The sequence below is a fragment of the Mesoplodon bidens genome (genome assembly GCF_964165515.1).
Source record: "Mesoplodon bidens genome assembly, chromosome: 14".
Classification (NCBI taxonomy): domain Eukaryota; kingdom Metazoa; phylum Chordata; class Mammalia; order Artiodactyla; family Ziphiidae; genus Mesoplodon; species Mesoplodon bidens.
The window spans coordinates 57,978,188-58,003,211 of NC_138170.1; the positions used below are offsets into that span (position 1 = coordinate 57,978,188).

Consider the following 25,024-nt stretch of genomic DNA (forward strand, 5'->3'; position numbering starts at 1 on the left):
TCTCCCTGTGTCTTCTCCACAACCCCAAAAATAAAATATAATAAAAAAAAAACAATTTCAACTTTGTTTCCTTAGGTATAGTACAAGAACCTTAAACTAAGGTATTAAACTTGAATTTCTTACCTTCCTGAAAAATATTACCCTCTTCTAGTATTTCCTATCCTAGTGAAATTAGTGGTTCTCCCTCATTGCTGTTCTCACTACCCCCAAAATAATTATCCAGACTTACCTCCTCACTTCTTTTACATCTGCCACTGCTTCTACATTGTTTCAGGCCTTCATTGTATCTTTTTTTTTTTTTTTTTTTTTTGTGGTACGCGGGCCCCTCACTGTTGTGGCCTCTCCCGTTGCGGAGCACAGGCTCCGGACGCGCAGGCTCAGCGGCCATGGCTCACGGGACCAGCCGCTCCGCGGCATGTGGGATCTTCCCGGACCGGGGCACGAACCCGTGTCCCCTGCATCAGCAGGCGGACTCTCAACCACTGCGCCACCAGGGAAGCCCCATTGTATCTTTTTACACAGCCTGCAGCATCCTTCCAACTAGTTTTGCTTTCTTCACTTTCATCTTTGTTTTAACCCATCCTTTATACTGACACCAGAGAGATTCTTCAGCAAATAGATCTAATTATGTCAATGTCTGTTTGAAACCCTTCTATCATTTTCTTCTGCCCTGATCATTTCTCAACTTCTTAGCATGACACACAAGCCTGCCCTTTCCAGTCTTAGCTTTTCCCAGGTGCAGTCTTTGATCCAACTCTTACAGTTTCCCCAATACATCATTTTGTCTTGGCCTCTATGCCTCTTTATATGTTACCTCTTTTAGTAAAAGCCCTACTCCCTTTTCTGCTTCCCTGTTGCACCTTGTTCATCCTTTATAATCCAGTTCAAGTGTGTTTTACTTGTGAAGACTTCTGATACTCCTCACACACCATCAGCAAGGATCACTCTTTTTTTGGTTATCATTGTACCGTAAATATAACACTATTGTAACCTCATAACACTGTGTTAAGTCACTTGTTGACATGTCTAGCTCCTCTGTGAGCTGAACTCTTTGAGGGCAGATGTCATGTTCTCATTTGTCTTCGTGGCCCCAGCAATGAGAGGAAATTGGCGGGGGGAGAAAAATGTTACATACATGGGCCTAAAGGCTAATTAACAAGCCGTAAGAAATGCGAAAATATTTTCAGTCAATTTTGTTTTTGGAAAAAATTCAAGTTCCCTGATTTGTTTTATTATTGTTACTTTTAATTGTTTTTTAAACAAAGGCTTTTTTGCTTTGATTTTTAAATAAACCTCAAAATGAGGAGAAATAAGAACCTAAAACATCATACATTGACTAATTGTAACAATGAGAAATTGATTTAACAGTCCAAATCTTTATTATTTGCTGTGGTAAAGGTTTTGAGCATACCAGTTTTATTTCAAATTCTGTTATATGTTTAAATAAAAGTAGCAGACCTGGGCTCAAGATGTGACAAAGTACAATCCAGAAGGTTTCTAATTCTTCAGAGAGCCATTAGCTAGAAAAGGCTATGAAAGATTCATCAGAATTCAACTTAGTGTTTTCTAGCAGTTTACCCAAGGGGTTCCTGAATACAGTTAGAGGACTCATGGATCAAACAGCTAGGAATTGATATAGATCTAATCCCTTTGCTTTTCCAGATTCCATAAATCTGACAATAATAGCCAAAAGTTGCTTCTGAATTTGTTAGAAATTACTAGAGACAAAATGAACTGTCAAGACAGAAGCCGGCAGTCCTTAAGAAATGTTTAAAATTCAGTGGGTGGTATCTTTAACTGAATATGATGATTATTCCTTAATTGAATATGATGATTATACCTCAAAAGAATTACTGTCATGATCATATAAAATTCTTATTCATGGCTATCATTCATTTTTTAGTGAAGTTTTTGCATTTACTTTACTTAAATTACCTAAGATAAGTGCATTTAAAGAAGCATATGAAGTTTTCTATGTCAGTAAACCTAAGTATAAAATATAATGTTTTTGAAAACTGCATGTAAAGGAAAACCCCCATCAACTTTAAACCCAAGTCTAAGTGCATATTATAATCGCTCTCATGCATACACCCTTAGTGAATGTTAGTTGTAGATAGCTTCTAAAGGCTGTCATAAAATTTGGCAGTGTAACCTATTCTGTATAGTCTTGAATAATTTGGATCATTTGATCTATTAAATATCTTTGAGTACCATTTAGATGGAATGGAACACTTTAGGTGTAACACTATCTCATAGAAGCGTTTTTTTATCCTATCTGTATAAGGAAATGGAATGCTACATCTGTCTGCTCATTAAAGAAATCTCTTAACACCATCTTCCTTGAAAGAATAAAGAGCGAAGTCTGTATTTCAGGAATTGGTGTTCTGCTTGTCTTTAAGCATTTACCATTGTACATGTTTTTCAGTCAGAGATTTTGAAGTATTGTTTTTAGAGAATTAAAATAATTTATTAGTCTCTTGTATGAATAAACCTTATGATTCTGATTTGACAGACTTAAGATGTGATAAAGGTTAATCTCCAGAAATTTAGGTGAACAGTTGGCATCATGCATTATTTTCTATTTAAGCCTAATTCTTTGTTTGATTTATTTACCTGATAGGTTTTATTTGGCTATTAGTAACCATCAACGAATAAAACTGAATTTGAATTTCTAAAATTTCGTGTATCATACAAGGTGTCGAGCTTAATTTAACATTTTAACTATAAGTGATAAGCAGTATCACAGTTTTTGGTTTGTTTTTTTAAACCATAGCATTTCACCACTGTATTTATATACAGTTCATTTGATTCTACGTAATAAACATTGATTTTAGTTCTGACTGCCTTTATATATTGAATGGTTTCTGCCGTAAGGGTTTATTCTCCTGAAATCAACCAGACTTCTAGCATTACCACCACCCCTTTTCACTCTTAATTCTGAGGAAGAGATATTTTCTTCCTTTCACCCCTATAACACAGAGGCTTTGAGTATTCCCTGAATGTCAGGGGTTTAGAGTGAAAAGCAAAGAGAAAATGATTCTGTAAGTAGATAAACAAGGCCTTGCGTAATGGGAGCATCAATAGAGGAAATAGACAAGGGAACATGTAATTATAACTCAGTAGGACAAACCCAATAACAAAAATGTGATACCTAGTACAAGGATTAGCACAGAGCGGAGTGTAAGACCCATAGAGCAGGGGCTGTTTTTTATTCATCTCTGTATATCCAGTATTTAATAGGTTCAATAAATCACTTAAATGAATGAGATTAATTCTGCCTTAGAAAGAGACAACAAGCAAGAAAATCTACCCAAATGACACGAGATCTGGGGTTTGAAAGTCAGATAGGTAGGCGAAACGGTAAGAGAATGAATGATAGCCATGGAGAACAGTGTGCGTGAAAACTGCATGCCATGTTTCACAAACTGAATAGTATGAATTGCTTCAGCATAAAGTGTAAATTGAAGAGCAGTTAAAGATGGAGCTATATTAGTGAAGAATTATACAGTTTCTATGGGTTTCTTTGAAAAACAACATTTAAAAAATATAATCTGATCAATTTACATTTTCTTGAACACTTTCTAAAATGTTTTGAGGTACCTAAGCCACTTCCTCAAAAGGCTTGATATTTTTTATTTATTTATTTATTTATTTATTATTTATTTTTTATTTATTTTTTTTTTGCGATACGCGGGCCTCTCACTGTTGTGGCCTCTCCCGTTGTGGAGCACAGGCTCCGGACGCGCAGGCTCAGCGGCCATGGCTCACGGGCCTAGCCGCTCCGCGGCATGTGGGATCCTCCCAGACCGGGGCATGAACCCGCGTCCCCTGCATCGGCAGGCGGACTCTCAACCACTGCGCCACCAGGGAAGCCCAAGGCTTGATATTTTTTAAAGTTAATTAGAATTATTGTTGATTAAATATTTTCATCCTTTTTTTATATATATAAATATCTTTATTTTTTGGCTATACTGGGTTTTCATTGCTGGGCGTGGGCTTCCTCTAGTTGTGGTGAGCAGGGGCCACTCTTCGCTGCAGTGTGCTGGCTTCTCATTGTGGTGGCTTCTCTTGTGGTGGAGCACGGGCTCTAGGTGCACGAGCTTCAGTAGTTGTGGCACACAGGCTCAGTAGTTGTGGCTCGCCTGCTCTAGAGCGTAGACTCAGTAGTTGTGACGCATGGGCTTAACTGCTCTGCGGCATGTGGGATCTTCCCGGACCAGGGCTCCAACCCATGTCCCCTGCATTGGCAGGGAGATTCTTAACCACTGTGCCACCAGGGAAGTCCCTAAATATTTTCATCTTAATATTTATTATCTCTAGCAATTTAGCTTTATGTCAGATTTTTAGTATATTTACAATTTTATGTAATACATGGGATCGTTTGTGTAATCAGTGATCATTTTATCCATTTTGAATGATTTTACCTTTTCAGATGATAAGATTTATAGTGCTGCATTTACATTTATGACATGCTGATGTTTCTTAAAGTATGACCGCATACTTCAAGCCAAGCTTTAGGGACTTCCCTGGCGATCCAGTGATTAAGACTCCACACTTCCACTGCAGGAGGTGTGGGCTCGATCCCTGGTTGGGGAACTAAGATCCCATATGCTGCGTGGTGCAGCCAAAAGAAAAAAAAGCCAAGTTTTATATAGAAGCCCACTATATAAATAGATACAGTCCATGGACATTCTACTCTTTATGCTGATGGAGCTACTAGGACTCCTCCAAGTTGACAGGGGTTTAGTGGAAAGAGCTTTGGCCTAGATACCAGGAGGCCCAGGTTCAGCATTACTAGTTAGCTACAGGATTGTGGGTGTATCCTTTTTATTATCTACTAAGTAAAGGGACTGAGTGAAATGACTTCTAAAGTCTCTTTTACTTATAAAAGTATGTTGTTTTATAAATCTGTAGCTATATTTTATGTGATGCTGGAGCCTTGAATAGGAATGTAACCCCAATTATAGCTACATTTTCCGGGACTACATCTTGGTGAAACCAGGGGCTGTCTGTACTGTTTTTCATTTGTGAGATATAGTTTCTCTTGTTCAACATTTATAATAAGCTCCTCCCCACTCCATGTATAGTTGAGATTTTGGTAGGATAGGTGGAGATATCTAGCAAGTAATTTGGTATATGGGTCTAAAAGTCAGGAGAAAAGTCAGGACTACAGATAGATTTGGAGTCATCCACGCAGGTGATAAAAATATGGAAGTAAATGAGATTAGTTGGGAGAGAGAACAGAAGAAGGGAGCAGACAGACAAGGGTGGACTCCACATTTGAGGGGTGAGGGAAGATATGGAACTCTATAAGGAAAAAATGGAAAAAGAAAGAAATAAGAGAAGCAGAATAGATTGTGTCACTGATAATAAGAAAAGAGAGTTTAAAAAAGTCGAGAGTGCTCCACCAAAAACAACAACAACAAAAAAAAAACCCACCATAAAGTGTTAAGATTCACTTTTCAAGGAAGATAAGTCAATCATGAAGGTAAAGGGTATCTAAGAAAACAGTTTAAGCCAATGAGGGCATGCAATTCAATGGATAAAAATAAAACTGTTGTCAAAAGTTCCAGGGGGTTTTTTGTTTCATTTTTAAAAGGTTTTTAAAAATTATGCTTAGTGTTGAAGAGGAATCTGTTTACAAGTTTCGCTGCCTACACAGATTAGTCAGAATGTGATGACCTGGTGAACAGAAAGCTGAGAAACATGAATTCTGGGTTCTAGTCCATACTCCATCCATTATTTTAACTGCACAACCATTCAGTCATCTAATAGGGTGAGAGATTTGTAAGCAGATCAGTTACAATCAGGTTGGTAATAGCTATACCCAAAATGACAAAAAGTACTTGGGCAGATGATTTAAGCCTTTTGGGGCTCAGTTTCTTCACCTGTAAAATAATAGTAAATTGTTTTAAACATCATAATTAATGTAGCACCCCTCACACAGTTCTGAATTGTCATGTTATTTGCCTCTAAAATACTTTTCTTTAAAAAGTATTATAAGTGCATATATATGTTCATATGCATGTCTATGTACTTTTAATATATATTTTAAAATTCATTATATGGTATACTTTATAATAAAATTTCTCCATACATTGAGGCTGTCAAACCCTCAGCTAATGAGGCGTATGTAGTAGGACAGACCATACTAAATGCTCTTGGCTAGTGAGTACTGTATACTTTCATCCAATGAGAGATCTGAGAGCTCTACTGTCCTTTAGAGAGTTGAGCATATTTTGAAACATGTATTGTTTGTCTCCTGAAACTGATTTTTCTGCCCCTTTTTAAAGTAGGGAACAGTTTTGACCCATAGTGAGTGACAAAGGGATGCAAGTAAAGACTATCATGCTGGTTATTAAAATGTAAATTTTACCAAAACTGGTGGCCTAAGATGCCTCCAAAGAAATGGTCGAGGAAAATGAAGGTAAAGATTATTGGGCATGGGCTTCCCTGGTGGTGCAGTGGTTGAAGGTCCACCTGCCGATGCAGGGGACATGGGTTCGTGCCCCGGTCTGGGAGGATCCCACATGCCGCGGAGCGGCTGGGCCTGTGAGCCATGGCCGCTGAGCCTTCATGTCCGGAGCCTGTGCTCCACAACGGGAGAGGCCACAGCAGTGAGAGGCCCACGTACCACAAAAAAAAAAAAAAAAAAAAAGATTATTGGGCATTTATGAATGAGTGACCATCAAGTTATCTTCCTGAAGCATAGACAGTCTCACATTGTCAAAAGTGCCCATTTTGTGTCCTTTGATATAGGATGACTTTGTGTTCAACAGACATTTATCAAACTTGTTTTATGTGCCATGTACAGCGCTAGATGCTGGAGTTACTTTGATGAGTAAGATATATCCCAGTTACTTTGGTGAATAAGATATATCCCTCTTGGATTTTGTCATTGGGTAGGAAAGATAGAGTTAAACAAGGGACCCATAGGAAGTCAATTTTGCCCAAGCACTATGTTCACTAAGTGTTCTAATTACAACTGGTTCTTGGCAAAAACCATATAAACTGCATCTTTTATCCCCATCTCAGCCTCTCCCTCCCTCTCTATATTCCCACACTCCAGGATAACCATGGTTTAAGAAAAAAAAAAGGAAATTATGCAATTAAGTATCTGAATCTCTAGAAACATGTTAATAAGCACGTAGGGTGCACGTGGCTGGGGAAAAGGTTAAGAATTCCAGACTTGGGTCATAACATTCAAATCTGTATTTGCAAGCTAGACCATGTTCTTGAATACAAACCCACACTTAAAAAAACAAACTTACGGGCTTCCCTGGTGGCGCAGTGGTTGAGAGTCCGCCTGCCGATGCAGGGGACATGGGTTCGTGCCCCGGTCCAGGAGGATCCCACATGCCGCGGAGCGGCTGGGCCTGTGAGCCATGGCCGCTGAGCCTGCGCGTCCAGAGCCTGTGCTCCGCAACGGGAGAGGCCACAACAGTGAGAGGCCCGCGTACCGCAAAAAAAAAAAAAAAAAATTATTTGTTTCGTTTGTTTAATTAGATGAAACAAGCCTACGTTTTAATTACTTTGTTTTTTGTTTATAGGTTCAGGGGCAAGTTCATCCTACTCTTGAGTCTAGTGATGATGCTCTTCAGTATGTTGAAGAATTAATTTTGCAGTTATTAAATATGCTATGCCAGGCTCAGCCCCGAAGTGCTTCAGATGTAGAGGTATGATAAATTTTGCCTTGTATCTAATATGTGTGTTTATTGTAATGTCAGTGAAGGGGGAAAGAGTTTGCTTTTCAGTTCCACAAAATATATATATGTATTTTAAAAATAATGACTGGATTTATTTTAACTTTGTATTGAGTGTATGATAGCTTGTATATGTTTTTGCTGTCAAACTATTCCATTATTTGCTTTTAATCTAAAATGAACTTTTAGTGGCCTCTAAACACTGCTTCTTGATGCTAGGATGACAAATATACCTTTAAGAGTGGAATTTGTCAAGTGTTTTTATTTGTTTGTTTTTTAAAGCCAGCTATCATTTCAAAAACATTTCAATTAATCCTTTGATCTTCAGTTGCTAGGTGTATTTTAGATAGCAGTGAACCACTTTCCACCAATTGGAAGGGAGGGAAACATCTAAAAATCTAGGAAGGAAGTTCTGTAATCTCCTACAAAGGTGACATGGCTCCTCTTTTTTTAGGGCTTATAGTTTAGTGGAGATACAGGTAGGTATATGGGCGATAACATAATGTGATGTACTATGAGAAAAGGGTATGTGGGAAACGAAAAATGGGTAAACTAATAACACAGGCTTTGGGGCTTAAGGTTAGCTTCTCAGAACAAGAGCCATCTAAATGGAGTTCTTGAGGAGTCAAGATTGAGAGAAGAAAGGAGGTTTGAGTACCAACTATAGAAAACGGGAGATAGAGCTGGAAATACAAAAGGAGTTTTCTGGCAATGATGAAGGATCATTTGACTTTAAACACCTTGAATGTATAGTATACAAATCTTTGCATTTCTGTGACATTTCTTTTGCAGTACTCGTTTGGGCACAAAAAAGATGGTTGAGTTGAATGGCATTTCACCATGCATATATAATGGCAGAACAGTAGGGCAAGAGAATTGTGGAAATTGGTAGTAGCAGTGCTTTACAACCCTTTTCAGGACACACTAGAATGTAATCATGATTTTGCAGTACACAGTGACTGGGGAGGAGGTGTATCTCTGTCTACCCCAGGCCCTGCTCTGTTACCCTGAGGGGTGAGGGATTGGTATATAGTTATATTCAATAGGAAGTTCAGCTGTGAAAAGAGCATCAGAGAATCAAATTGGATAAGGAAAAAAGTGAAATTTAAAAACAGCTGATATTTGAGTGCTTGCTATGGTATCATACACTTGTTTAGACACTTCCATGTTTATGTTTCATTTAAAGTTTTTAGTAACCCCATGAAGATGTTGCTGTCTTTTCCTTTAATAAGGTATAAGGTCCAGAATATAAGGTCTTGTTCACTACCAAATCCCCAGCACCTAGAATATTGTCTGGCACTGAGAAGGCGCTCAGAAATTATATATTGAATGAATTAGTGTGGAAACTGAAGCACAAAGAGGTTAACTAAGTTGCCCATGGTTACAGCTAGTAAGTAGTGAAGCCAAGACTCTAACCCAGAAAGCCTAAGCTTTCTGGGCATAAATTCTACTAAACTATTCTGCCAGGTAGGAGAGGGGAAGGTAGATTGGCAAAACGTGGAGGGAACAGTACTGGATTTCCCAATAAGATCAGAGAGCTGATAACACTAGAATACCTGAGTGATAGAAACAGAAGAATAGATTGAGATCAGAGACAGAGTTGTTAGAATTTAGGATTTCTAAAGTAACATAGTTACAAAAGCAGGATGTGGCCATGTGGTGGTAGCTGGACTAGACATGAAAGTCCCTATAATGAAGTGTTCAAGGAGTTAAGAGGTCAAAATATTTTATGTGTCCTTAATTTAAACAACAGAGTCACACAGGATGATGGCAGGACTTTACATGAGAGTGGAAGAGTGATATTCCAGAATCAGCTTGAGGAGTGGAAAAGATGCTAAATCCACCTTCATGTGGGTTTTGGGACAAGGGCATTTCCTGCTCTAGAAGTCTTTAGGGGAGATCCAGGTTTCAATTGAGGCAAAGAAATACTGAGCAACACTAAGTTACAGAGGTTGTGGATGTAGAAAAGATTGTGTACTATGGAATAGTAATTCACTTTGATTTTTAAAGTAATTCAAAGTAGGTTTATACATTTTTATCCCATTTTTCCATTGAATTATAAGTAAAATACCTTTTATTCATAATTTCCTTTAGGCACTTATTAACATTGGGCTTTCAGAGTAGATCTTGAATAGAAATGGTTGCCTGACTCTCCTTGTTAACAACTCCGTTTGATCTTTTGGACCCTGATTAGGTTCTCCCACAGTGTTCATAAAATGTAGCATCCAATCCTATATGTAGTGTATTAGAATGGGGTTACAGATCGTATCATCATTCTGATGTTAGTATATTCCAGGTATTTGCTAGTTTGAAAACACTACAAACCGAAATTCAGCTCTTTCCAAATAATGTTGTACTATACCTGTGTTTATCTAATTTTCTCCTTTTCATTAATATAAAAACTAACATAATTTTCCAGTATTGAAGGAGATCTCCATGAGTTCTCAAAAATTACTAATGAGTCTCTCAGTCTTCCACTTGCACAGATTTAATCATTATGTAGGTACTCACGATTCTAGATAATAAGGGATATTTCATGGCTTTTTAATACTCAGAAAACTTCTGAGATATTGAAGATATTTACCCTCTGCCCTGTTGTGCTATTTTTAAGCAAGTAACTTGGACGTTTAAAATAGATGTAGCCATGGGATATTCCAGTGAGCTGATGTTGTGGTTGGGAATGGACTTTTTGAAAGAGAATATATGACAGTAATAGAAGTAGCGATCAGTTGTGTAATAGGCTTTGTAATTTCAAAGTACTGTTATAGACATTTCTATGCCCTTCCAACAACCCTGTGGAGTATAGTTATTGTTCTCCTTGTTTTATATATTAGACAGTCAACCCGCAGAATGGTAGAACGGATTTTTTAAAAAGATGGAAATCTAGTTCTTTTCCAATCAATAGTCAAATACCCTTCTTTGTGTACCATTCCTGGAAAGGTATTTATTTAAGAATATGGAGATTGGAGATATTTAGATGAATATAATAGTGTCTTCAGATTCTTTTATCAGGAAATAATTTTCTTTAATTTCTCTAATGCATTTATGGAGCTTTCTTTTAAAATAATAAGGGCCATGACTTTAGCAAGCCCTTCAAATAAATTTTGAGATAAGGGATAATTCATAAAAAAATTAATTTGAAGGCCGTATAAAAAATGTGCTTTAAGAAATAGAGCAGTCTGATTTAGTGGAATATGTGAATTTTACTTATGAAGAATACATTTTGATTACTTTAAAGTATAAGCATAATTCAAAGTAGGGTGGCAATTCTTGCTTAATATTCGGCCCCTAGGGGATTTGTTTCAATGAAAAAATAAAAGTGATTTTTAGTTGACCTATAGTTTTAGGAAAATAGATACTTCAGAAGTGCTTGAAAACTAATGGGTTACATACATATCTATAATCTTGCTTATGCTAATTTAAAAGTTTTGATAAATTGTGCTACAGATTATCACAGACTATGAACTATCGTAGTTCAAATGAATGGGATTTTGTTTTGTTGCTGTAGCTAATGTTCACTAATCCATGGCACCAATATTTGAATATCCACTATTTGTCAGGCAGTGTTCCAGATTAATAAGGTAGTATATATAAACTCCCTGGGAATGCAGAGAAGGGGTATATATTATTTGGTCCTGTCTTTTTAAAATAATGTTTTAAAAGATAGTGTATAAAAATTCCTCCAATCTGGTTTGCTCTCCCTCTCCTCATTTTGTATATTTAGTCATTTTAAAAGTAGAAGTAAAAGCAGTAGTATTTTTTCTGATATATCCCTGATAAAGTATATTTTTATTTATTTATTTAAAATTTTTATTTTATTGAAGTATAATTGAGTTACAATATTATGTTAATTTCTGCGGTACAGCAGTGATTCAATCATACATATATTGTTTTTCATATTCTTTTCCATTATGGTTTATTATGGGATATTGAATATAATAGTTCCCTGTGCTGTACAGTAGGACCTTGTTGTTTATCCATAAGTATATTCTTTTTTTTAATTAATTAATTAATTTTTGGCTGCGTTGGGTCTTCAGTGCTGCTGGTGGGCTTTCTCTAGTTGCGGCGAGCGGGGGCTACTCTTCGTTGCGGTGCGCGGGCTTGTCATTGTGGTGGCTTCCCTTGTTGCAGAGCACAGGCTCCAGGTGTGCAGGCTCAGTAGTTGTGTCACTCGGGCTCAGTAGTTGTGGCTCGTGGGTTTTAGAGCACAGGCTCAGTAGTTGTGGCGCACGGGCTTAGTTGCTCTGTGGCATGTGTGATCTTCCCGGACCAGGGCTCGAACCCATGTCCCCTGCACTGGAAGGCAGATTCCTAATCACTGTGCCTCCAGGGAAGTCCCCCATAAGTATATTCTTTTAAATTTCTTAAGTCTTATTCTTTCGTAATTGTACTTGTTCTTTATTTCTCTCTGGTTGACTAGACATTTCCATTTGTAATATCTTTTTTTCCTGTTTCCCTTTCTTGCCTGTGTGTCCTGTATTTAACCAACTTTAATTTCTTAGGACACTGATAACATTTTTCCTCTCATTTAACTCAGGCTTTCTTGGACTCTTTTTTTTTTCATATATATATATTATATATATATTATATATATTATATATATATATATATATAATATATATATAATATATATAATATATATATATATACTCTTTCAGATTCTTTTCCCTTATAGGTTATTGCATAATACTGAGTATAGTTCCCTGTGCTATACAGTAGATCCTTGTTGGTTATCTGTTTTTTTTTAACATCTTTATTAGAGTATAATTGCTTTACAATGGTGTGTTAGTTTCTGCTTTATAACAAAGTGAATCAGCTATATGTGTACATATATCCCCATAACCCTTCCCTCTTGCATCTTGGTTATCTGTTTTATACACAGTAGTGTGTATGTTAATCCCGGCCTATTAATTTATCCCCACTCTCACCCCCTTTCCTCTTTGGTAACCATAAGTTTGTTTTCTGTGTCTGTGAGTCTCTTTCTATTTTGGAAATAAGTTCATTTATGTCTTTTTTTCTTTCTTTTAGATCCCACATATAAGCGATATCATATAATTGTAATTGTCTTTCTCACTTAGTAGGATAATCTCTAGGTCCATCCATGTTGCTGCAAATGGAATAATTTCATTCTTTTTTATGGCTGAGTAATATTCCATTGTATATATATATATATATATATATATATATATATATACCACATCTTTATCCATTCATTTGTTGATGGACAATTAGGTAGATTCCATGTCTTGGCTATTGTAAATAGTGCTGCAGTGAACATTGGGGTGCATGTATCTTTTTGAATTAAGGTTTTCTCTGGATATATGCCCAGGAGAGAGATTGTAGGATCATATGGTAGCTCTATTTTTAGTTTTTTGAGGAACTTCCATACTGTTCTCCATAGTGGCTGCACCAATTTACATTCCCACGAACAGTGTAGGAAGGTTCCTTTTTTCCATACCTTCTCCAGCATTTATTATTTGTAGACTTTTTGATGATGGCCATTCTAACCGGTGTGAGGTGGTACCTCATTGTAGTTTTGATTTGCATTTCTCTAATAATTAGCGATGTTGAGCATCTTTTCATGTGCCTTTTGCCCATCTGTATGTCTTCTTTGGAATAATGTCTATTTAGGTCTTCTGCCCGTTTTTTGATTGGGTTGTTTGTTTTTTTGATATTGAGCTGTATGAGCTGTTTGTATATTTTGTAAATTAATCCCTTGTCAGTCTCATCATTTGAAAATGTTTTCTCTCCCATTCTGTACGTTGTCTTTTCATTTTGTTTATGGTTTCCTTTGCTATACAAAAGCTTTTTAAGTTTTATTAGGTCCCATTTGTTTATTTTTGTTTTTATTTCCATTACTCTAGGAGGGGGATCCAAAGCGATACTGCTGGAATTTATGTCAGAGAGTGTCTTGTCTATGTTTTCCTCTAGGAGTTTTATAGTATCCGGTCTTACATTTAGGTCTTTAATCCATTTTGAGTTGATTTTTGTGTATGGTGTTAGAAAACGTTCTAGTTTTATTCTTTTACATGTGCTGTCCAGTTTTCCCAGCGCCACTTATTGAAGAGACTGTCGTTTCTCCATTGTATATTTCTGCCTCCTTTGTCATAGATTAATTGACTATAGGTGAGTGGGTTTATTTCTGGGCTGTCTTGTTCCATTGATCTATATTTCTGTTTTTGTGCCTGTACCATACTGTTGTGATGAATGTAGCTTTGTAGTATAGTCTGAAGTCAGGGAGCCTTATTCCTCCAGATGTGTTTTTCTTAAGATTGCTTTGGCTATTCAGGGTCTTTTGTGTTTCCATACAAATAAAAAAAATTTTGTTATAGTGCTTTGAAAAATTCCATTGGTAATTTGATAGGGATTGCATTGAATCCTGTAGGTTGCCTTGGGTAGTATGGTCATTTTGACAATATTGATTCATCCAGTCCAAGAACACAGTATATCTTTCCATCTGTTTGTGTCTTCTTTGATTTCTTTCATCAGTGTCTTATAATTTTTGAAGTACAGGTCTTTTGCCTCCTTAGGTTGGTTTATTCCTAGGTATTTTATTCTTTTTGATGTGATGGTAAATGGAATTGTTTCCTTAATTTCTCTTTTTGATCTTTCATTGTTAGTGTATAGAAATACAACAGATTTCTGCATATTAATTTTGCATCCTGCAACTTTCCTGAATTCATTGGTGAGCTCTAGGTGTTTTCTGTTAGTGTCTTTAAGATTTTATATGTAGAGTGTGATGTCATCTGCAAACAGTGACAGTTTTAGTTCCTTTATTCCAATTTGGATCCCTTTTATTTCTCTTTCCTTTTATCTTAGACTTTTTTCCCCATGAGCTGAATCCTTAATTTTGAAAGTTTGCTTTTCCTTTCCCATTCATTTTTTCTTTAACTTTCTTTCTTTTCCTTCACACCCTAAAGAATCTTTGTAATTTCTAATAAGTTTGCCATTCACATTTTGATTTCCCAAGTGATTTCACAATATTTTCTACCCTTCTAGACAGAAAAAAAAAAATTCTTCTACACATTCTAAGCCTTTATTACTATTAATAGCACTTCAAAAGTACCTCCAGGTCTGAATATTTACACTGAAGTGTAGGAATTTTTATAGATCCTAGAATGTTTCTATTGGAACTGATCATCAAGATTATCTATTTAGACACCTTTATTATGTAAAGGAAAAGACAAAGTTCTGCTAATAAGAGACAGAGCTGAATTGCAAACCTAGCCTCTCTATCTTTTATTTTTCCCAAAGCCACTAAATATCAATCAAGGTGGAGTTTCTCAATTTAAAACAAAACTATTAATCTTGAAAGTGGCATCTTGAAAGAGTATCTTGAAAGAGTAATAGACTTTATTTAATTCATGAATCTTTCATTGATCATTTCTTCTTGGGCTTCTTTACCTTAAATTATATAAGATAATTGTAAAAATAAATTTTATTTTGCTCTAAAATTGTAATTAAATTTGCCACTACAAGAGACAAAGTATTTCTTTCAGTCTGGCCTTTCCATATTCAAAGCATCTTTTTTGACCCTATTAATCTTTCCCATGACCTTTGGTATTACCTCATAAATATACAGTCCAGTAATACACTAATAAGTAAGTTTAAAATGTTTTCTTCATCATTATTATTTTCCTTTTCTTGCCTTCTCTTTTAGCATTCCTGACTTTCCTTCCCCTTCTTTCTCAAAACAATAGATAAACTCAGAGAGTTAGGTTGATAAAATTGAGATGGGCAAGGATTGCTGTTCTGTTTTCTTTCTCTTCTACCTCAACCCCTGCCTACAGTTTGCCTTGTAATACTACTGATGATTTTTCTTCAAAGATGTATGTTAAATGTATTTAGAATTATTAGATTGAGTTCAGCTTCTGTTCTGTTCTGCTGCTTTCTATCACCACTATTCAGCAGTGCTTTTTAGATTCTAAGGCATCACCCCTTATGCCCAACTAACATTTTGATAAGTGAATAGGAAAAATCAGTACATTGCCTGTAGTAAAAGGTCTTGTTTTATGAAACTTTGTTCCAGTGTACTATGTATATGATGTATAAGGATGTAATGTAAAATGTATTAAGAACTTACTATTTCTTACTATGCATTGAGGTCCCCCCCACCAAAAAAATGTTAGTCAGCCATAGGGCTATACTATTATAAGGTTTTAATCATGGTTATACCTATTTATTCAGTTAACCATGGGTTAAACCCATCAGTATGAAATTTTTAATTGGGAATCATGGTAAAGTTAGTCCTAAATCTCTTGTCATTTTTGGATTATCAAGTCTATAGTATTGACTTGGAAAAAAGGAAAAGAATTCTTGTTTTGGACATTCTTTTCCACCCTTTTCCTCCTTCCTTTATTAGTCCTTTTTCACCTGCCGAACTCCCCCAGTATTTTGGACCTTTGTATTGCCTTTATTATATGAGGGTATAGTGTCCTAGCAAATAGCTTTTCAACTAGACATTTGAAAATGTTTGTAAACTCCATTTTTAACTACAATAATTTCTGTCATTAGATTTAAAATGATCACTTCTTATATTTAGAAGCTGACTTATCCTTGAACATAGATGAAGAGAAAATTTCTTAAATTTGAATGGGTTGAACTATTTTCAGTTTATAAATTTGTTATTAACATGTCCTGGAATCAATGTTTCCTTTCCCTCCACAGAATATCACATAGCAATCTCTTTTTCATTTTCCATCTTAATAGCAATAGGAGTGATGTTAAACAGTTTTTATATATTACTAACTAAATACGGAGCAATTTAAAATACATGTTAAAATTGTGTAATAGCGACCTCTACTGGTTTTAATTATGGTATCCTGAAAGTGGATTTTAAAAACTTCAGAGCATGAAAGTACCTTTTGTTTGAAGTGAATTATATTAGTTTATTAAAGTCGGGAAATTCAGCTTTTACATTAACGTGAGTTCTTTCACTTTCAATGGAAATTCTAACTGGATAACTGCTGGATTAAAATGAAATATCTTGATAAAAATTAATAACCTGTGGAAGATTCAAACTCTAATGATAAGCTACAGTGGATTAAAGTGCTGTTGCTAATGTAAACCCTTGATTTCCATGATTTATAAATAGTTTTGAAGTCAAGTACCTTTGCATGATGGATAAAGGAAAAAATTCTTAGACGTTTCAAGTAGAAAATGCTATTTTAGCTTGTAATTGGTGTTGAAAGAAAGGACAAATGAGAACTGGATTTAGATATTTTCTTTTTGAGCTTAGGTCTTGTTCCTTGAAATTTTATATAAGTAATGTTTTAAATAGCGTCTACTCATTCTTGTCATTAGCTTTATCACAGTGAAGTTGAAATTCAGAATGTGATTTTTCCCCTAGTTAATAGAAGGAACATTAAGTCTCTTAATTGCATAATTAAGAAACTAGTACATTGGCAGTTATGGTTTTCTCTTAGCTTAGGTATGTTTGTAGTATAAATTATACTACATGTGAAAGCCTGCTTTTGGTATTCTTTGATTTTAAAAGTAAATTGTAAGTGAAGAACACTATTTAATATATTTGTTGCTTAGTTGTTATTTTCCTATTTTCCAAGGAACGTGTTCAAAAAAGTTTCCCTCATCCAATTGATAAGTGGGCAATAGCTGATGCCCAGTCGGCTATTGAAAAGAGGAAGCGAAGAAACCCTTTATCTCTCCCAGTAGAAAAAATTCATCCTTTGTTAAAGGTAAAGCTGAAATACTGCCTTCTTGCCTTTTAAAAGCAAAATAAAACCCATGATTTTCAAACACAAAGAGTATGTTTTATGGATAATAGAGTCAATTGAAGAGTGACATTCTCTTGTTTTAATTTTTCCAGGAATTTATGTCATGGGGAGGGATGATATAATAGGAAACTATAAGTTGGACAACATGACTTAAAGTAATTTCATACCAACAGTAATAATCAAGCAAATTGAAAGCACTAAGAAAAGTTATAATTGTGGATTTTGTTCATCTCAGATGTTAATAGAACCTCAAAGAGAACTTGTAAAACTCCTTTTTTTGTTGGCTAGACCTAAGTGTCCCTATAAATCCTTCACATAGTTAGATGTGTAGGGACCTCTGTGAGACTGCCATAGGGCTATGTGTAATCTCTGAACAAAAATTCCATAAAGATCACCTATACTATTTAGTCCTATTTGTCATTTATATTAGTCAGTCAGTCAGTTGAGTCTCTCCAGAACTAATAGAAAAAATAACTGCTGGAAACTCTAATAATGTGATTTCTTTTTTATTTAATACAATAGACAAACTATTGATTAACTCACATCAAAAATATAGGTATGATAATAATTAAAACCTTAATAATACTTCTCTGATATCAATAATTTTATGTGTACTATAGTACAAGTAAAATGCTAACGCTTGCATACATTATCTCTAGGTTTTATTATTCAACAGAGTTAATTATTATCATCCCCACTTTGTAGATGAGATAACTGAGGCAGAAAGTGATTAAGCAACTTTTAGTTCACAAGACTCTAAGTGAATAGCATTAGGAAATCCAAGTTTGTTTGCTCCTGTACAAGATTTAAGGCTGAACACTTGGGTGATTAAGACTATCAAAAGGTTACGTTTTGTCCTTTGTTGTTTGAATAGGAATATCTACCTATATCTTACTAACTGGTCTGAGGAAGTAAGTTCAAGTTATAGAAAATTACTAAGCTGTTAGTCATTGCACTTCTTTATAATTCTCTTTTCATGATTTTTATAGCCATACATTGAATTATATTCTAAGAGAATTAACAAATTGAGGTATGTGCATGCTGTATTAATGATTCTAAATGTTGCATTTTAGGGTTTAATTGTGGGTATCATTTCAATTTATTAATATATCCATATCACTATAAACAATAGTTTTTACATATTCTTAAAGGTAAATGCAACCTGTTCCCAACTTATAAGTAAACTTTTTTTTTTTAAGTATAGTTGATCTACAATGTTATATTAGTTTTAGGTGAACAACGTAGTGATTCAATATTTTTATAGATTATACTCCATTTAAAGTTGTTATAAAATATATAAGTAAACTTATTATTTTGAAGGTTTTTTTCTTAATTGGATTGTTTAGAAAATAGAATTTATTTTCCTATAGGAATTGGTCGGCCCCACAAAAGCCCATACTCTCTTTGAAGTCTAATAATAGGACTATTTAATGTGCCCTTAATAACCACTGTTGTTCAGCAAGACATAGCATGAATTTTTTTTCCATAGAAACAGCCCAGATACCAGGAATGAATGTACCACTAGGGTTTTTAGGAAGCCCAGGTTCCTTTGGAAAGAAGGATAGAGGTATAAGGATAGTAGATATTCCCAGATACCAATAATATATTAACTCTTGTTCAGCATAAAGGAAAAAACCCTCATTTGTCATTGTTAATTCCAGGTATTCTGAATTAGGTAACAATGAGCATTTTTCCCCTCCCCCAAACTTGGGCTTCCCTTCCTAGTTTAGGGATTAGCTATTTACTTATCTGTACTTCTTAAGTATTTTACATGATCATAGGTAATTTTGCCTTACCTTTTCTTAGTTTACATTTTCAAATAGCAATATGTATGTTATTCATAGGTGAACTACTTAAAATTAAATGCTATTAATAATCACAGGCCTCAGTAAAAGTTAAGCTAAACTGTATACACTTTTAAAAAAATCAGTGTGTCAAATTTATAGTAAGTAATTTTAAACATGCTTTTCTTTTAATTTTTCAGGAGGTCCTAGGTTATAAAATTGACCACCAGGTTTCTGTTTACATAGTAGCAGTATTAGAATACATTTCTGCAGACATTTTAAAGCTGGTGGGGAATTATGTGCGAAATATACGGCATTATGAAATTACAAAACAAGATATTAAAGTGGCAATGTGTGCTGATAAGGTAGGATACTGATCTATATGTTTTGTTCTTAAATTTTTATTCATGACGTACTGGGTGCTAACATACTACTCAGACAGAATAAAATTATATATTGTTTGTTAGGGCATACTTTTAGTAATCTAATGGCAAGAACTCCAGATATCACTTTATGTAAATAAAGTATTATATATATAGTATTAAAATGTGTTTAAGTATGTCATGTAGCTTTTCTTTTATGTGTTGCTGCATGTAAGGTTAATAACAATAATCTCTTATTAGTGAATTTCTTAAATTTTTATTTGGATTGGAAGATTTAGAAGATTATGGATTTACTTGAAAAGAATATTCAAAAATGTAAAAATACTGGGTTGGCCAAAAGGTTCATTTGTAAGATGGCTCTAGTAGAGCTTAGTTGTCTTTAACTTCATTCGAAACTCTTGTTAGATTGTATTGTGACAGCTGTCATTTCAGTGTGCATTTAAAAAAAACTTATCAAAGTTGGTGGATTTTTGTGTAGCCATTTTAATATTGAAGATGTAAGAAAAACAACATTTTTGGCATATTATGCTGTATTATTTCAAGAAAGGTAAAAATGCAACTGAAACACAAAAAAAGATTTGTGCAGTGTATGGAGAAGGTTCTGTGACTGATTGAACATGTCAAAAGTGGTTTGGGAAATTTCGAGCTAGAGATTTCTCTCTGGATGATTCTCCACGGTCAGGTAGACCATTTGAAGTTGATAGCGATCATATGGAGACATTAAATGAGAACAGTCAACGTTATACCACGCGGGAGATAGCCGACATACTCAAAATATCCAAATCAAGCATTGAAAATCATTTGCACCAGCTTGGTTATGTTAATCGCTTTGATGTTTGGGTTCCACATAAGTTAAGTGAAAAAAATCCTTCTTGACCATATTTCGGCCTGCAATTCTCTGCTGAAACGTAATTAAAACATTCCATTTTTAAAACATATTGTGACGGGCGATGAAAAGTGGATACTATACAACAATGTGGAATGGAAGAGATCGCGGGGCAAGTGAAATGAACCACCACCAACCACACCAAAGGCCGGTCTTCATCCAAAAAAGGTGATGTTGTGTATATGGTGGGATTGGAAGGGAGTCCTCTATTATGAGCTCCTTCCGGAATACCAAACGATTAATTCCAATAAGTACTGCTCCCAACTAGACCAACTGAAAGCAGCACTCGACGAAAAGCATCCAGAATTAGTCAACAGAAAATGCATAATCTTCCATCAGAATACCGCAAGACTGCATGTTTCTTTGATGACCAGGCAAAAACTGTTACAGCTTGGCTGGGAAGTTCTGATTCATCTGCCGTATTCACCAGACATTGCACCTTCGGATTTCCATTTATTTCGGTCTTTACAAAATTCTCTTAATGGAAAAAAATCTCAATTCCCTGGATGACTGTAAAAGGCACCTGGAACAGTTCTCTGCTCAAAAAGCTAAAAAGTTTTGAGAAGGTGGAATTATGTAGTTGCCTGAAAAATGGCAGAAGGTAATGGAACAAAATGGGTGAATACATTGTTCAATAAATTTCTCGGTGAAAATGAAATGTGTATCTTTTATTTTTACTTTAAAACGAAGGAACTTTTTGGCCAACCCAATACTAAACTCTTGAGTTTAATTTCATTGCCTAGCTTTCTTTAGATACTACTTGTATGGTTTTACTATGATTATGTTAAGGACAAACATTTATTGAAAGTTAAGCATATATGCGACTTATCTCATTTGGTCCTTATGATATCCCTCTAAGGTAGATGCTCTTATCTACATTTTATAAAAGGGAAACTGAAGTTCAGAGAGATAAAGAAATTGGTCTAGAATTTTCTGAGAAGTTTCAAAGCCTAGACGTCAACTCCAGATCTGAGTCTTAAGTCATTGCACTGTACTGCCTCAGTAATTTTATTTGATAAAAATGAGTTTTCAGAAAAGAAAATATTTTCTGATGAAACGTCTCACTCCCTTTTTTCCAACTATTATTGATTCAGAATATTCTTTCTGATTGCTGAATCCACTTAAATATATTTTAGTATATTTGTTCTTTCAGAATGTGAAAATCACCTCATCTGAAGGATTTCAAATGTTTTTATTTTTTAATGCATGAGTATTTGATTTTAAAATAGTTATTTTTCAATGAATATAAAATATTTGATACTTTTAAACGAATTGATAAAATATTTCTGAGTATGTAGTACGTACTCACACAGAGAAGAGATGCAAGAGGAATATAGAACGAGACTGTAGATTTGATGAAAGGGTACTTATATTTGTGAAACAAGCAGAAAGTAATACAAGATAAAATATTTTATTGTGTTATAGGGATAATGATGTCAAAGTTCACAGGAGGGAAAAGTTAAGGTTTAGCAAGAGTAGTAATAGTAGACTTCTTGGAAAAAAACAGGACTTATTTTGACCAATCACCAACAAATGTAGGAATTATTCAAATATGAATTATATGAGGCCCTGGAATGAAGTGGTGATGTCAAAGTTAAGAAACAGAGGAAACTAAGAGAGAAATCCAAGACAAGATTTGGAAACAAATTAGAAGTAATACACGGTTAACAAGAGAGACAGACAGACAGACAGATACTTGTATTGACAGAGAACTTGGAAGAGGCAGTTTGTGATACCTGATGTAGAATTTTGTCTTAGAGAAGCTGTGGAGGGGGAAATGGCATTATATCCGAGAAGAGGTAATTGTGTGTCTGCTTATTATCATTTAAGAACTGTATTCAAATAATAGCTTAGGGTGCTTAACTTCAAGTTGGACTACAGATTGATATTTTATTATACTTTTTTTCTATCTGACTGTAGGTATTGATGGATATGTTTCATCAAGATGTAGAAGATATAAATATATTATCTTTAACTGATGAAGAGCCTTCCACCTCAGGAGAGCAAACTTATTATGATTTGGTAAAAGCATTTATGGCAGAAATTCGACAATACATAAGGGAACTTAATTTAATTATAAAAGTTTTTAGAGAGCCCTTTGTCTCCAATTCAAAATTGTTTTCAGCTAATGTAAGTATCATTGAATAAATGTATATCATTGCATGTGTTGTTAATTTTACATGACCACTCAAATTTGAATTTGTATAGCTCATGATTGCTAATTGGTCCATTTTTTAAAAGTAGTGGGATTTAATTCATCATGAGTATGATCAAAAATAAAGTTGCTACAACAGTTTTGATAAATTAAACATCAGAAATTAAAAGACAAAATCTAAACTAGACTGATTGTGTAAGTACAAATGAATTCACAGACTCTTCCATGTACTCCAAAGAATAAAACCTCTTGTTTAGGTGGAGATTTCTATGTTTAATTTGGCTCATTTGCATCATTGAACCAACGCTTCATCAGGGCTGCCTATATTTTTGATGCCATACTTGGCAATGGGGATTCAAAGATGAATAAAAAACTGTTTCTTCTGTCAAGTTTAGTCCAGTCAAGACAGAAATGTAAACTTTAAATTAAATTGCAATACAATGTGGTAATTACCATAAACAGAAGTATGACAACAGTATTTTGGGGAACACAAAGGAAGGTGCCAGTAACTGAAAATTAGAGAAGGGACTTCCTATCTTACAGTAGTAATTAAACCAACCTGATTGGGTCCTGGAGAAATGCTAAGTGAGAACAGTTGAGATTGTCTAAGGGAGTTGCATTCTAGTAATTTCTAGAACTGTAGCTACATAGTCACAGGTGACTGATGGAGAAGTGGTGCTCACAACAGAGGCTGAGACTGGTATTCACTCACTGTTATGGCAATGAGCAGACATTAAAAAATAAAGGAGTAGATTTTGAGTTGCACAAGTCTGTAAATATAGTAAAAAACCATTGAATTGTTCACTTTAGGATGAATTGCATGGTATGTAAATTATATTTTAATAAAGTTGTTTAAAAACAGAAGGTGGTAAAGAATAGGCAAGATTTCTTAGGACACAAAAATCAAGAACCATAAAATTAAAAATTAATGAATTAGACTTCATTAAAATGAAAAAAACTTTTGCTCTTTGAAAAGCATTGTCAGAAAAATAAAAATGTAAGCCACAGATTGTAGGAACCTGTTTGAATTACATAAATCTAACAAAGAGTTTGTATTCAGAATATATAAAGAACTTTTGCAGTTCTCAATAATAAGAAAAACAGCCTGATATTTTAGGTGGGCAAAAAATTTGAACACTTTATAAAAGAAGGTATACCAATGACCAAAAAGCACATCAAAAGATGCTCAACATTAATAGTCATAAGGCAAATGCAAATTAAGACCATAATGAGACACTACTACACACTCATTAGAAAAGCTAAAATTAAAAAGACTGACAATACTGAATGTTGAAAAGAATGTGGAGCAACTGCTTTTGGGAATGTAAAATTCCCACATTGCTTGTGAGAATGTAATCTGGTATAAATATTTAGGAAAAGAATTTGGTAATTTCATATAATATTAACCATAAGCTAGCCATACAACCTGTCAATTCCACTACAAAATCACAGTTGGGTAAAACATCCATTCAAAGTTCAAAATAGACCAGTGGATTTTAATGTACAAAATTTATATAGTTTCAGATTCTACGTTGCATCTAACCTTTAAGAAACTACCATTTATTGACTTGTATAATATCATAAAAAGATATTCACTCCATATATATGAAATTTCCAGAATAGGCAAATCCATAGAGATAGAAAGTGGATTAGTAGTTGCCAGAGACTGGGAATGGGTGTGTCGGGGAAGAATGGAGAGGGCTACTACTGGATACAGCCTTTCTTTTTGAGGTGATGAAGATGTTCTAGAATTTGATGGTAGTGACGATTGAACAGGCTGTGAATATGTGAAAGTACACTTTAAAAGGGTGGATTTTATGGTACGTGACATATCTCAGTGAAGAAACTATGCAGAAAAAGAAAAGGGTATCCACAATTATTTGAATAGACTCCTCCCTTTTCCAACTACGTGTCTTTGTAAAGCTAGATTTTCTTCATATGCTTTAACCAAAGCAACGTGTCACAACAGATTGAATGCAGAAATATACATGAAAAGCCAGCTATCTTCTATTAAACTAGGTGTTAAGAGATTTGCAAAAATGTAAAACAGTGCCATTCTCCTCACTAAGATTTTTGGTTGTTCTAGAAAAATATAGTTACTTTTCATAAAAGAACTCTTTATTGTTATTTTTAAATGAATTAAATGTTTTATAATTTTCTTGGTTTTAATTTCTAATATAGTAAATGTTGATAGTAAATAATTTCTAATATAGTAAGCAAAAGCCCTTTGGAGTTTTCAATAATTTTTACGAGTGTGAAGGAGTCCTGAGAACAAAAAGTTTGAGAACCAGTGACCTAGAGAAATGTGTTTTGCAAACTGTACTTCATTTCCAAAGGAATTCTTTGTCTTTTACTTATATTTGTAAGTTGTTAAAATTT

The 25,024-nt window shown here is 34.6% G+C and overlaps 1 protein-coding gene across 2 annotated transcripts in view; it reads left to right on the forward strand.

Moving 5' to 3' along the window:
- The window catches only part of SOS1 (SOS Ras/Rac guanine nucleotide exchange factor 1), a 140,833-nt gene that overhangs the window by 50,525 nt on the left and 65,284 nt on the right, over window positions 1-25,024 (forward strand). For both annotated transcript variants that reach the window (XM_081253505.1, XM_081253506.1), the window contains exons 2-5: window positions 7,551-7,676; window positions 17,267-17,398; window positions 19,422-19,586; window positions 22,411-22,620. In XM_081253505.1, coding sequence (XP_081109631.1) covers window positions 7,551-7,676; window positions 17,267-17,398; window positions 19,422-19,586; window positions 22,411-22,620 — 633 coding nt within the window. The remainder of the gene's footprint in view (window positions 1-7,550; window positions 7,677-17,266; window positions 17,399-19,421; window positions 19,587-22,410; window positions 22,621-25,024) is intronic.